This window comes from Patella vulgata, chromosome 1 (genome assembly GCF_932274485.2).
Source record: "Patella vulgata chromosome 1, xgPatVulg1.2, whole genome shotgun sequence".
Taxonomy (NCBI): domain Eukaryota; kingdom Metazoa; phylum Mollusca; class Gastropoda; family Patellidae; genus Patella; species Patella vulgata.
This window is the reverse complement of record NC_065879.2, coordinates 15615681-15631551: the sequence shown is the minus strand read 5'-3', so window position 1 is coordinate 15631551 and position 15871 is coordinate 15615681. Positions and strand designations below refer to the sequence as shown.

Sequence of the window (15871 nt, the reverse complement as noted above, 5' to 3'; positions counted from 1 at the left end):
CGGCCCCTTATATCTATACACGAGAAGTACGGTCGCCAGTGATCATATCCGACTTACAAAAAAAAAGTACGCGCATGACAAACTCTTAAAAATTATAACACAAAACACCAATATTTACAATCTTACCGACTTACCGGTACAATTTTACCTTTTAGAACTTCCGGTAGGCACCAATCGGAAACGGAAGTAAACTCAAGCGTGCGTGAAGAAAGAAAAAAAAAAAGAGTCCGGCGTCTTTTCTAGACAATTTGTTGGGGTTTTATATTTAACATTACAAATTATGCAGTTCAAACAAAAATTAATGGTAATTTTGATTTTCAGTATTTCAGTCCATGTGTAAAGACAGTTATGAGGTTCAAATGGGCATTCAGTTTTGATGTGAGGATGGGGCATAAATAAGTAGCCTTGGAAGTTGGGTTGGACCTCCCGAGTGTAACATGCACATGGCCACAACAAACAAATTTATTATCTGAATATCTGTGTAGGCTGAACATTGCTCAGAGAAAATGATGACACTAAATGTGCTATCAAAATCTTATTAAGGAATTTGTAATTTAGGCTGATCAATTGTTTTTTTTTTTGGAGATAATATAAATATTGGTAATTTTAGAATAAGAAAGTATAGTGTATAGGTCAAGGTGTCGTTTTGACGTTGTGTCATATGTAATAAAGAGTTCAGCAGGGCCAACAAACAATTACACAAGACAAATCTACGGACAGGATACAATAATATTGTCAATATACACAGACACCATAAATTTTACGGTATATACAGACAACTCATCCCAAACACAACTCATTCCAAGACAACTCATCCCAATATAAGCCAACTCATCCCAAGATAAAAGACAACTCATCCCAACTTTAAAACATGGGTCGAAATATAAGACAACTCATCCCAACAAATATAAGTGCTAGTTATATTTGTTTTAATACAATTGCTTTCTTTGAAGACCATTATGATTTTGTTATAAAAATGTCTTAAAATTGATATTGTTGTTTTAATAAAATTGATATTGTTGTTGCACCAATATTGTCCGCCCGGCAAAAATATCTTGACGCAGATTTCCGCCCACCTCCATTTTCTTGTAAAGAAAGATAATCTAAATTGGTAAAAGCGTTTTATTTTTGTTATAAAAATGTCTTAAAATTGATATTGTTGTTTTAATAAAATTGATATTGTTGTTGCACCAATATTGTCCGCCCGGCAAAAATATCTTGACGCAGATTTCCGCCCACCTCCATTTTCTTGTAAAGAAAGATAATCTAAATTGGTAAAAGCGTTTTTATTTGTTGCTTTTAACCTCATAAATTGAATAAATTATTTTGACTCGCGTCAAACTGACCTCGTATCATGGACATCTAAATATAACGTTCGTTTTCGACGAAATATATTACTTTCGATTTCTTATTTGACGGGCAGAGTTATCTGATATTTAGACTCCTGGTCACATCAGTGCGATGTAACTAGCATGACTGGTTAAACTAGCCTACAGCACCGTTATTGTTTAAAAATAGCACTAGCAGATGACTATTTTTGCTATTTAAACTATTTTTATAGATTCGTGCAATTCTATAATTCGTATCCACGTAAATTCCACCAAGTATAAGTATCATGGTACCAAACTTGCCTTTTAATTAAATGAATACTGCGCCGTTGAGGTGTTGAATTCCGATTATAAAATATCCGTAATACTGTAATTTGATTATCAAAAGACGATTTCACACATGTGCATGACATTATATTACATGAACTTCGTGCGGTGGACATGTAACGCCCCCTGGAATTCCTTTCTAACGTCCCGACTAAAAATTATATTAATTTATATGATATATTTTCCCGACCTAATTATTTGATTTGATCATATTTTCCAGTAAATTATTCATAGCCGTTATTTCTGGAAATTGTTTTGAACTTTTTAAATGATTAAATAAACCAGTCAACGAGCCGTGTGCATCTCCATTCCATTCACCAGCATGTGACGTTACAGTAGAATTAGGTCAGATGACTTGGGGGGAATACGTGTTTTATTTATTTAGATATAAATACTTCATAATGCTATAAACTAGTGACAAACAGGTGAAAACATGCGTAGATGGTCAGTGTGAAATTCATAATTGTTACAAAATTGGCTGCTAGTGCTACCTGACTTCCAACTGCGTACGACGACAATGGACCGTATACGTACCATGGTATGACTGAACGAATGCCGACTTGTATTTTCGATAGAAAAATACAGTCACGAGAACTGTTGAAAGAAACAAAACAATAATTAATAAATTCCTATTTTCGATTATGCCGCGGATTACGCAGGTATACAACGGTGGTTTCAGTGTCAACATTGGCAAATTGGCGTCGTCATATTCTTAAATAAATTACCACGGCTAAAGATGCCGCCCGTAGTTCTTATTTATTTTCTACGGTAATTTCACTAAATACTACGGTGCGGTGCCGTCGTGAATTTTGACCCCTGGACTCGTGAAAATGCGCATTTTCGATCAAAAAAACCCGATAATTTTCTACCGAAGATTACCGCCCGGCATGAATATTTTTTGGGGCACATCCCTGATGTATTATACATTGTAACTAAGGTCCATGGTATTATCCTGTCTGCTGTTGGTGTACATGTACATATGACTGTTGACAGCTATTTTGAACAAAAAATCAACCATTTTACACATTTTGTTGTAAGCCATGCTTAATATGGTAGGCGAAAAATTCCTTGCGACATCGAGAAAGTGCCATTGTAGATGGGAAATTTTTGTATATAGTCCTAAAAGATGTAGTTTCAATACGGTTTAATTGGCAGCGATTCAGCAGTGTGTTTAGCAAACAGTGAAACTAAAAGTCAAACATATGTAATTGTATTAATATAAATTGAATGAAACGACTACAGATTTTTCTTAATGTGAATCGGTTTGAGCTAGAAACCGAATCGACTACGACTCAACCATAAATTTTACTGGGTGATTTTCTACGGTCAGTCTTCTGTCATTCTCTGTGAACACCTGTAGGCTACAATATAAAGGAAAATTTCACTGAGAAATAAGACCTTATTACCTCGCTGGAACCAGTACACTGTATGTGTAACACAACACACTTGTAAAACGGTACAGTGTACACTTCCGCCAAATAGCTTTTTACTTGCAATTGCAGTCTGAAAATAGACCAACACACAAAATTTAGACCGTCAGCGGCAAATCAAAATTTAGGTAACCAGAGGAAAAAAAATTATATTCTTTGAAAGTATTAGTCTGTTTTGTTATAGACCAAGCAAAAAGAGACCGGAGACTCTAGTATTTTCAAAGATTTTAATTTGTTTTAATTATTTACAACAAACAATGGAACAAAATTTAGATCTGGTATCATAAATTGCTATTTTGTAATACAGCTGGATGTATCTATACTAGTAACCAAAACATATGTTAAATGTGACATTATGAAAGAATAGGAAAAGCACATGGGTACTATACTCTGATGCATCATATGTCTTTAAATGACTCAGTATTTTCTATGTCTTTTATTTTTCCATTTAACAGATTTAACCAGTTAAATCTAAGGATTGAATTATTCACGGTAAACAAGGGTAGATAACTTGTAGATTACTTGAATCATTCTCCTTAGATTCAATTGAACTTCAAGATAAAACATATTCAGCTCTAAAAACCAAGAACAATAAAGCTGAGCTAGAGCTAGCTAAATTAAATAACCAAGAAAGGTAAAAACTGAACTGTTTGATTTGTCCTAACTTGTATCTAGAAGAACTCTCAATGTATCATATGTTTCAAGACTTTCATTTTAAATTTACGGTCATGAAACAGTTGTTCTTTGAGATACAATAGTTATTGCATGTCAATCAATTCAGAAATCTTTTATTTTTTCGCTTACTATTACAAGCAAATGGTCGAAACACTTTGCCCTGTTGCAGTAAAAGATTTGTACTCATACAATGTGTCGAGGTAGATCAAGATATGTTGGGCTTGCGTGTTATTGATAAGTGGGATTTGAATCTGGTGAAAGTTTAATCTCCAAAAAGGAAATATCAGTCCAAATATGGTTTATTTCTGTTCAGTATTGATGAAGATATGATAAATTGAATTTGCCCTAAAATTAAAATTTAGCATACTAATAATACTATGCACCGTCCAGAAAATATTTGATTAGACATTTTGTAAATTGAATCCAAGCTGGAAGATTATCTACCATTGATATTTTTTAGTTTATTTTCTTTATTAAAGGTCACCGGAAAAGCTTCATAGATTTTTTACATAATGCAAGTAATTATGTCAACATATCCTTTCCATAAGTATAACACAAACCCGAATGTCAACGTTAGTAATTTCCACCGTTCTCCACGGGTAGTTGTAACTTTCAGTCAATAAACAATCTGTTAGGTCATTTTAGTCCTTCTGCTTATAGAAATATAGACTAGAATATGAGCAGAAATACTAAAATGATGTCACAGATTGTTTACTGACGAAAAGTTACAACTACTCACTGAGATCGGTGGAAATTACTAACATTGAAATTTACCTGTTGCAGCTTGCAGGTAATATTGACATTTGGTTTTGTGTTACTTACATGTATGGAAAGGATATGTTGACATAATTACTTGCATTATTTAGAAAAAATTTGAAGCTTTTCCAGTGACCTTTAATTATTAAAAAATCATGAGAACATTTAGTGTTGATTAAGCATTGACACTTTAGAGAAATCTGGAAAACAAAATTGAGTGATCAATTAAAAATAAGTTAAAGAGGTAGGCTTTAGTAAACGATTTACATCAACAATTTAAAATCCCACTATCAATATTTGAAAACAAAAATCTACATTCAAATCTTATCTGGAACAGTTCATTGTGTTACAAGCCATTTGTTCTTAATAGATAGCAGAATTTCTTTTAAATGTTGTAACTATGGAGTAGAATAGAGAGAGAAAATGGGGTTTATGTTCACTAGTCACAGACTAGGTCATTTCGGGACTAACATGGTTCAGTTTTATTTGAATAATTCGCTAGCACATAGGGTTCTTTAGCAGTGGGTGGACACAGAGTAAACCCAAGACGTTGGACAGACAATCCTTCTCCTTGTCCGGTACAAGCGGGAATCAAAACCCTGCCACTTGACTCAATGACAGACCGTATGATCAAACACGCACACGTTAACCATTTGGTCCCTACCCCCCCCCCCCCAAAAAAAAGATATCCTGCTTGTACGTGACAAGGAGCAGAGTCTACATTAGTGGCTTTTTTCCGGGTCCTCCGGTGGTTCCTTTCACTGTTAAAAACCCATATGCACAAGCGGATCAGTGAAATAAAATTGAACCATTTGTTCGTCCTGAAATGACTTCGTTTGTATCGAGTGGAAGTTAAACACCATTTCTCTCTCTGTCTATACCGTACATCATAGTCTATACAAAAAAAGCCATGGTGGTTTAGTGAGTAGTACATTGTCTCGCTAATCAAGAGGTTCTTTGTTTGACACCTGCCAATTGCAAGAAAGTTGGTGGTGTAGGACGGAGAAGCTAGCAAGGGATAATGTATAGTCGTTCGGATTGGATGAAAAACCATGGTCCCGTGTACACATTGCTGTGCACGTAAAATAACCTTGACAGTTGGAATTCAAAAAAAGTTGGCCATAGCGCCACTGTTAAGGCAAAATTTCACCCATAGCGCACTGCATGGCATAGACACGTCTTCATTAACCCAGCCGGAACAGAACAGTAGTAGGACTTTAAACCCCATTTCATTTCTATACAAATTACGACAATGTGATCAAAGTTCCATCCAATCTAGGAGAGCATAAAATTTTTGAGCATTGAAGTGTCCTATTTCAAAGACAATTAATAATGCATGAAAGTATTCTAAAGGAAATTGTTTCCAGAATATCATTTCATTATTTTAACTACAGCTGACTTATTTCATAATTGAACTGGATTTTTGCTGTTTTGTAGTATATCTATCACGGTCAACATGGATGCTTATGGTGGATATGGAAATCTTGGCAAAAACAAAATGGAGGATAATGGCCAACATCAACAGTTTTATCAGCCTTCAGCAAAGAAAATGAAAGTAGAGTATAGTGGCGATGGTGGAGTATGGCAGCAACCGGAAGGTTACGGTAATTATAATTCCTATTATGATACTGGTGTATATGGTGCTGACACAATACAACCACAAAATCAGCAGCCAATCAGTCGACAAACTCCTGCCACCAGCTATGGTCAGTCAGGTTACGATACCAGTAGCTATGATAATACAGGTAGCTACGGTGGTGCCAGTAGCTATGGTACCAGTAACTATGACACCAGTAACTATGACACCACCAGTTACGATAACAGTAGTAATTATAGCTATGGAGCCTATACTAGTTACTACAAGTCAGAGACACAGCCTGCTCAACAACCATCACACCAAGCTACATATGAATGTCCATTGTATGATAAATCTAATACCAGTAGCTGGTTTGGTAACGGTAACCAACAGCAGCAGACACAGCCACAAAGCACGCAGTCCTTGAAACCTAGTGGAGGCATGCGGCAAGGATCTGGAAATGGGTTCAGTAGAGGAGGTCAAGTTCAGAGCAGAAGTAGCATGTCTAGAGGCGGACAAGCCATGCGCGGAAACCGAGGTTCAACTAATTCTAACAATAGTTCAAGTTTCCGAGGAACTGGTAATGGAAGCAGGGGTTATAACAACAGTAGTCCCAGTAATAGAGGAAGAGGTGGAGAAATTGGTAGATTTTCTGGGATGACAAGTAGAGGTGCTGGAGGTGGGCCTCGTGGACGAGGAGGACCTGGTGCTGGAGGGAATGCAACAAGAGGGTCTGGATCATCCATGAGAGGGGGATCACGTGGTGGTGGTGGAAGAGGAGGCAGTAGAGGAGGAGGTGTTGGAACTCCTGCAAACAGTGCTGGTGGTGCAAGTAAGTTATAAAAATAAATACAACTGACAAAAGGTTAAGCACCACCTTAATGTAAAACAAGACGAGAGAAATATTTGGTCATTTAAGTAATAGATATTTTTGAATTGAGGATCTAGAAAGAAATAGGAGTCCATTAGGAGATGATCTGGTCAGAAAAAGGATGAGGATTGAAGACAAGAAGAGTAGTGATAACCATCATTGTCATGTGTATTCCTCTCTCACTTGGATCACGTTTTCAACACCTCTTGTCTGATTAGTACCATGGTACCAAAGGAACCTGACATACTGTTCTTCTTGGAGTGGCAAGACTTATGTTGGAAGTATTTTGTGATGGAAATTGCATGGTTCCAAATAAGAACCATCTGATTTTATTGTTGATGGTTAAATATCAAACCGACATTATTTTAATCGGTGGTGCTTATCTTTTTGACACATATAACTTTTACCATACTACTGGTCTAGAACTTCTAATTTTGTTCATAAATTCTCTTAACCAATTGATAATTTCAATGTCATTCTGTCCTCTAGTCATGGTAGTCAACCAGGTACGAAATGAAAGTAAATCATTAAACTTTAAACCTGTATGCTTAAGTTGGAACCTCACTTCTATATTGTTTGAAAACGAGGGCTGTAGAAGAATCATGTTCGTGCTGATTCTAAATGTATAACCTGTTTTTCCCCAGCTACTGATGAAACCCAAATGGGCAAAGTGAACCTGGACATAACATATTTTCTTTTTGATCTAGTATTGTAAGCTAAGCAACATTACATTCTTCAACACATGACACAATTATTCAGAATACAAGTTACTTAAAAGTTTATTTTGTTCGTTGCTTGATAAAGACGATAGAACCCTTTTCAAAACATGGGGATCACGTGGGTAAGACGCTAGCTCGCTAGCCTGGTGTTCGATCCCTGCATTGGCCGAGAAAGTTCATCCAGATTTTCCGGCGTGGTTCTCCCTTGTCAGTGATGCAGGACGGAGGGGCTGACAAGGAAAGCTGTCTAGTCGTTCGGATGGGACGAAAAATCGAGGTCCCGTGTACACATTGGCGTGCACGTAAAAGATCCCTTGGCAGTTGGAATTCGATATAAGAGTAGGCCGTAGTGCCGCTGTCCGGGCAAAATTTCCCTCATAGCACACTGTATGGCGTACGCCCGTCTTCATTAGCCCAGGTTAGGAGAAGAACAGTAGGACGTTAAACTTCATTTCATTTCATTTTTCAAAACATTGCCAGAAATAAAATTTGAAGTAACTTGTATTTCATACACCGGTATTTGTGTCATGGGTTATTCAATCCAGTTATTAAATGCAGCTTAAACACCTTTTTCAAGTTACATGTTTGATGTTTTATTTACAGAGAAGAAATGGGAAACATTACCAGGCGGTCAGACACGCCCCATTGATAACAAGGCTCAGCCTGCTGCCACTGTACACAAAACACCCAAACCAGAACCAATCGATGCCACAAAATTACCGCTACCAGAAAAAATTCGGCGACTTTCAATGTTTTTACGAGGTGAAAAGAGAGAAATCAATGAAATTATGGTGAGGTTTTATTTATTAATTTTTCACAGATTCTGCTTTATATTTTTACACCTATATTCAAGCTTGAAGAATATGTACCTCTGTTACTTTGTAGCAGAATTAGTTTACTGAACTTATATTTGCTGAAAAAAAGTCTTTTATTGGCCCATTTTCATAAGACCTGGGGGGGGGGGGGTTGAATGGTTAATGCATGTATGTTGCATCATAAGGTCTGTCATTGAGTCAAGTGGTGTGGTTTTGATTCCCCGATTGTATGTGACAATGAGTAGGGTCGTCTGTCCAACCTTGTGGGTTTTCTATGTCCTCCGGGTTTCCTCCCACTGCTAAAGACCCCTACGCACAAGAAAATTAATGAAATATGTTAGTCCCGAAATGACCTAGTTTGTGAGTGGACCTTGAACATCATATCTCTCTCTCTCTCTCTCTCTCTCTCTCTCAATCCCATTTTATTTCATTTCAGTTATTTGAGAATTCTCTGATGAGTTGTAAGGTTGGAATTAGACCAGATTTTTTGATTGACGACATGGTACAAGGGAAGAACGGTTCCTTTTTCACTGGCCGACTTAATTTGGATGGTGTGTTCCTAGCCAGAGCTATCGGCAGCAACAAGAAAGGAATCAAATTGTCATGTTTCAAGAAGGCGGTGGAACTTTGTCGTACCCTTCCCGTCTCTGATATTATGTCCCAGACAGATTTGACTCCAGAAGTCATCAAGGAGAAACTGGAGAATCTTAACTCAACCGTTGCTAAGGTGGAGAAAGAAACTATTGCAGAGTTACCAACACCAGCCATTTTGAAACAGATCCAAGATATTTTAACCAATCCTAAATATGCTTCAACCAATTCAATCAGCAAAATGGAATTAGCGGCCTCTGTGGCTAAATGTCGAGTCCGCTGTCGATATGATGTAGAGAGCTGTAAAGCTGAATCGGGGAAAGTTTATCATAAGGGCATGTACTTTATTGACAACATACTCCAAGGTGCTGGTGTTTCCGTTTCCAAAAAAACTGCCAAGTCATTGTGTTATAATATGGTGGTTGAACGACTGACCACCATGAATGTTGAACATGGCGATATCTTAGATGGTGTCAAACAGTCTGTCATAGCAGAAGCAGAAGCACAGGTTCAGAGCACTTTGGTAAAGGCAGCACCAAAACCTAGGGCATTTGACCTCCGTGAAAAGTTCGTAAAAATGAACGAACTTATCAGTGCTGCGGATCCTGCATCTAACATTATTACTGTCCTGGATGGAATTTTCAATGAAGTAAAATTGACGCCCATATGTCTGTACCGTCGTAGCATGAACACAGAAATAGAAAAGGAGAAGATTTTCTGTAACCTCTATCTAGCTGGTCGTCTCATCATCATTGGTGAAGCAGAGAACCGAACAGATGCCCAAGCAGACGCTTACTCCAAAGCCCGAGAGGTTTTGACGAACTCTGACCCCGAGTTCATCCTTACCCAACACAGTAAACTTCAACCACACGACCAAGCGGCACCAGATGTTATTGACTTTCGCGTCAAGGGCAACTGCATTTTGAAAGATAACTGTACAAATCTCCATCGCTTACAACGGACCCGGCAACCTATATCAACACTACCCGCCAAGGATATCGTCGTCTTTGAGCACGTCAGTTGGAAAGTAGATCGTAAAGTTCAAGGTTTCTGTATTTTACAACATTCATGTTTTGTCAACAACATGTTGTTGGAATGGGAATTTTTCGACAATGATGATCTTGTATTCAGGTAAGTTGCCTTAAGGCCTAGTCTTGTTGTGTCTCCCGGTCATAACCTTCAGGTCTAGTATTGTGTTTTCCGGCCTTAACCTTAATGCCTAGTCTTGTGTCTTAAGACATAACTGTAGTCTTGTGTCTTCCGGCCTTAACTGTAGTAAGGCTTAGTCTTTTGTTCTCAGCCTTAAGACCTAGTCTTGTATCGTCGATCAACATTTTGAAATGTTCGATTTGTGATCAACATTTTGAAATGTTTCATTTGTGGCCTTCTGAGAATTATTTGCACTGTCCACAATGGTGTTTAGCTATGAAAGTTACTTGAGATTGATCGTTTGGTTTCCCCTTGTCAGTGATGCAGGATAAGGAACAGTGCCTTGTTGTTAGGATGGAACGAGAAACTGAGATCTTGTGGACATGTGAGCTTGCATGTAAACCTTTGACTGTAGGAATCCGAAATAAGAGTAAGCCATATGGCACAATGCATGGGATGTCAATTTCAAATGCCCAGATGGAGCAGAAAACCTACATTTGTGACCAGACATTGCTTGTAGACTGTGCGAGATAAAAACAAAATAAATTTTTGAAAGAAAAAAGAAATATTTAAATTAAGAAATCTTTGACTTTTTGTTACTCTTCTTTTGGTTTTAGGGGTGGTTGGGTGACCAAATGGTTTGAGCATGCACTTTACTTCATTAGGTCTGTGAATGAGTCAAATGGCATGGTTTAGATTGTATGTGACGTGGAGTAGGGTTGTCCGTCTAACTTCCTGTCTGTTAGTCCCAAAATGATCGTTAATCCTCATTTCTTTCTTTTTCTTTTAAGATGTCAGATGAAGATACAGAAGGAAGATGTTGGAACCGAACCTGCATCGTCTGTTAGTAAGATAGGCTCCAGAAATTTAGCAGCAGCTGATATCTTGTTTAAGCTCTACGAAACACAACCAGTCATAGAGGTAACTTATTTTATTTAATACTTGAATTGGCTTTAGGGCTTTGGACTGCTGAACTAAATAGGCCTACATTATATTAAAAAAAAACTATTTAACCAAGCATTTCTGCACCCTGTCACTGAAGCAATGATCCTATCCCTTGGCCAATCATATCCTGTCACAGCACCAAAAGAGTGAGATGTGGGTGGGCTGATCTAGTGGTCTAATGCATGCCCTTTAGATCATAAGATATGTCATTGAATCAATTTGATCCCAAGCTTGTACCGGACAAGGAGTAGAATCTCGTGTCTTTTTTCCCGTTCCGTCAACATGCTGCCAATGGCTATACAAGGGACCTTGGTTTTTTGTCCTATCCAAATGACTAGACACTTTTTCTTGGCAGTCCGTCTCCAATGGGACCTTGGTTTTTTGTCCTATCCAAATGACTAGACACTTTTTCTTGTTGGTCCGCCTGGGCCTCACAAGACGAAAAAAAGGCTGGAAAAACCTGAGGAACTTTATTGGCTAACACCTAGATTAAACCCAAATACTTATCCACTGAGCCAGCTTGGCTTTCATTCTGCTCTTCTAGGCACAGATTTGATCTTTAATTTATGAATGCCAATATATAAAGCCAACCTAGATAGCATGTCTTACTAAATCGTTTTCCTTTCCAGGTTTCCGCTTACACTAAACCCGATCAAGTGACAGAATCTGTCAGTTTTGATACGTTGCTTAAAGAAGCGGAGGTGTTGAAAAAAGCTGCCGAGGATGCGGGAGAAAACGTTACAGCTACTACAGCTGAGGGAACTGATAAACCTACTGAAGAACCAGCCACAGAAGCTACTGAAACTAAGACAGGTAACACAGATGTTGAAATGAAGGAAGAAGTAACAGATCTACAGACTAAGAAGAAATCTCCTAGAAAACCACATTACCGTCATGCCGATAGATTTATTTTAAAAGCTGCCCAGGCACGACTAGACGAATTCATAAAAGTTAAAACGCTGAAGGATCTACTGTTCGGACCTGCTTTCCCTCATCATATCACACGCCAGATTAACGGCTTACTGCGTAACCTCCCCGTTCCAGTTCGCTTTATGGTTCGTTCCATTAGAAATCAGATGTACACCATTGTAACACAAAGTATGTCACCAATCGAAATTGTCGCATTTCTCAAAGCCAATGGTGGACAGTCTGGTCGCTTCCGTTTAGTCGAAAAATCAGAACTTCCGACACATAATGACATTTTACCAGAACTTAAAAGTGGGGAAATAAAACCCAAGAAAGACAAGAGCGGAGTGGACAACTTTTTTGAAGATGTCTCTCTCGAACGAACGGAAGATTTCCACACAGCTATGTCACTAGGGGACAACAGTGCTTATGCTGCTAATTTTGCTGAGACAACTGAGTCCGATGAATCGATGGTGACACCGAAAAAAGAGAATTTCCAGTCAAACAGCGGTCAGCCAAATACTTCACTTAAGGGTAATACCAGCACCCCAATTCAGGGTGGTTCGGCCAAGAAAAACGCTAAAAAGAAATAACTTTAAATTAAGATACAAGACCATTTGTTTTTCCATTTTGATCAAAGCTAAATGAGTGTTTTACAGATTTTCATCATATTATTTTGGACTAAGTCCCTTATATCAATTTATTTTTCATCATATGTGAATATTTCAATTCATGTTTGTAACTTTTGTTATTTTTTGGTCAGTATCGTACTGTTGTTCAAATTGGTCCAATACCAGAAAATGCAGTGTTCACCAGGGCATTTTTTAAGTTTTAGGCTACTGAGCCAGTTTTCTAAAAGGTAACCTTTTCTGTGGTTCCAATATCAGATTTGAGAAACTGTGATGTAAATGTAATTTAATATTAAAATCATCTATCAATTAGTTTCAGCATGCAAGTGTAATTTACTATTCACTATCCAGGTGGTGAAGACAGTTGTTTTAGTTCTGTGTCCTATTAAATGTACATTACACGTAGATAATTTTGTGTAAATTGACACATGTAGTTAATCTCTTTTGTGTCACATTTGTCCACACAAGTAGCATTTTACTTTGTCATACTGTATGTTGAAAACTTTGTTATAATGGGCTTGGATATTATGGGCTTTTATTTACAACTCTGGATTATTGGGGGTGAGTGGTCTAGTGGTTAAACGTGTGCGCGTGAAATCACAAGATCTGTCATTGAGTCAAGTGGCGTGGTTTCGATTCCCCACTTGTACATGACGAGGAGTATGGTTGTCTGTCCAATCTCATTAGTTTTCTATAGGTCCTCCAGTTTCCTCCCTCTGAACCATATGTTAGTCCCAAAATAACCTGGTGTATGTCGAGTGGATGTTAAACCCCATTTCTTTCCTCTATGGATTATTGATGCAGTGATATAACTTCTGTCTGAGAGCACTAGTAGAGGAGTGGATTTGCGAGAACTATAAAGTGAAAGATTCTTGAATATTTTTGTTTAAAATACAGAAAAATACCTAAAACCATTTGTTAAAATGGTATTTATTAGTTGAACTATATATACAATTGGAATACAATTACTGTTGATTAAATATAAACATTTCAAATAGTCCTTAGAGAGCAAATGATAAACGACCACAAAGATCAAGTAAAAATAACACCCCCTACCACCATCCAAAAAAAACCTCTAAAATATACAACTCGGACTAACACTTGTTAAAGATACATTATTCAAGAGCTAAATTTGTCCATTGCAGGTCTTGAGGCCTTAAATGTTATATAAATTATTAATTAGACATTTATTAACATAAGACCATAACAAACTGTTGATGCCATCAGATGCTCAAGATTTCAACTAGAGTAGAACAGTTCAGCCATTTAATGGTTTAATTTAAAAATTGAGGAGCAAGTCTAATTCTCGAATATACCAGTACTGTGGTTACGATAATGCACACATCTTGTCAAAATTACAATGATAACTCAGAAAAAAGTAATTTGAATGAAATTTTCAATGTATTCACTTTGCATTATCTATTTTTGAACTATAACATAATGTATCTTTAATAAACAGTAATTGTATTCCATAGTGTAAAATTTGTCAATTGTGTTTATCCTAAATGTTAGAACTGGAACATGTCTGTTTCAATTTGAAGAAACTTAGGATAAAAATTGTTGTTTTTTTCAATCAGTCATCATGTAGTGTTTCAAAGCTTCTTAGTTTTTAAAAATTGAGTTTTGATTCCTGTGCTGTTAGTAAAACATGAATTTTATGTGTTTGCTTTTTACTAAGTAAATATTTTAAATAAGAAATGTTATAGTAATGATATAGCATGTGTTATACAAATGTGCTGCTAATAAAAGTTTATAAAACTATGTCATGTCACTTTATTATTCACTATCCTGGAGTGGGGGGTGGGGGGCACCACAGTGACTAAGTGAGTAAGACATTGGCTCGCTAGCCTGGACGTACGTGACGAGGAGTAGGGTTAGTTTAGTTTAAACAATATTTTATTCAATAAACTGAATTGGATTGAACAACAGGCAAGGCCTATATAAGTTCTCTCCAAACATATAAAATAGTTAAATCTTATGTTTACAATACAGTGGTGACATATGTACAGACAGTGAGTAACAAACATATATACATTTTGAAGTGTAATTTTAAGTTTTAAATGTTAAAGTTTTAAAATCTCTTGCTGTCTTTTATGTATTTTTGCACTATTTCAAATATGTTGGAATTGGTATTATCTGAAAGAGAGGGGTTGCCATATAGGATCAGGTCAATTGTAACATTTTGATTAAGGTGGTGTAGATTATTTTTTAGAATTTTTCTTGGGGCAGAGTAGGTTGGACATATGAAAAAATAATGGTAATTATCTTCGTCTGCAGAATTACACCTAGGGCACATCTTTGTGTCACTAATAAAATGGTAGAATAAGTGATTATTTAAGTTACTAGCTTTATTTCTTAATTGGCAATGGATAATATTCTCTTTCCTATTTCCAGTATTATAATATAGTAGTGGTCTAATTAAAGGATACACGCGTGAAAGGCCTAATTTGAATGTACTTAACGTTTGTGAAGTTTTAATATTTTCAGGTAAGTTGTTCCAAAGTTTAATTGTGCAGGGAAAGAAACTATTAGAATATGAACTCGTTTTACAAAATGGTAGATTGAGGTTCAGATTTTCGTTTCGAAGGTTATAATTTGATACAGACGGTTCAAATTTTTTAAAGGCTTCAGATAGATAAGTGGGACTTAGGTTATTCTTTATTTTGTATAAGTAAATTAATTTGTGTTTTATTCTGCGATTAGACAATGATTCCCAACCAAGCTCTTTGTATAAATTGTTTTTAGATGAATTTCTTCTAAGGCCAGTTATTATTCTACCTGCTTCAGTTTGAACACTTTCTAATAGATCAGAATCCTTCTTTGAACAGGTATCCCATACAATATCGGCATATTCTAAAATCGGACGAATAAAAGCAATATATATTTTGTTAAGTGAAATTCTGTTAATTTTGTATTTCAGTATACGCAAAATATTTAGTCGACCACAAGCTTTCTGGTATATATTTGAAATGTGTTTTGACCATAATGCATTAGACTGAAATGTTATTCCCAAATGACAATGAGTAGTTACGTTTTCAACTTTTGTATTTTCAAAAATAACGTCTGGATGGATTGTATTTTTCCTAGTAAAAATAATATCTTTAGTTTTATTGGGGTTAAAAGTTATACACCATTGTTTAGCCCACGATGAGAT

General features: G+C 36.6%; 1 protein-coding gene across 3 annotated transcripts; it reads left to right on the top strand.

Annotated features, from left to right (window-relative positions):
• Positions 1 to 174: 174 nt before the first annotated feature.
• LOC126819330 (uncharacterized) lies at positions 175 to 14478 on the top strand. Of its 3 annotated transcripts, none has more exons than XM_050547490.1 (7): positions 175 to 304; positions 3541 to 3719; positions 5954 to 6120; positions 8286 to 8473; positions 8934 to 10219; positions 11029 to 11158; positions 11812 to 14478. In XM_050547490.1, exons 3-7 carry the CDS (start codon positions 5973 to 5975, stop codon positions 12679 to 12681), a joined length of 2622 nt encoding a protein of 873 aa, XP_050403447.1. In that variant the 5' UTR covers positions 175 to 304; positions 3541 to 3719; positions 5954 to 5972; the 3' UTR covers positions 12682 to 14478. The 3 variants fall into 3 exon arrangements, with proteins under 3 accessions (XP_050403447.1, XP_050403307.1, XP_050403375.1); XM_050547350.1 differs by having other exon boundaries at positions 5954 to 6924; XM_050547418.2 differs by lacking the exon at positions 3541 to 3719 and having other exon boundaries at positions 206 to 304; positions 5954 to 6924.
• Positions 14479 to 15871: the final 1393 nt, after the last annotated feature.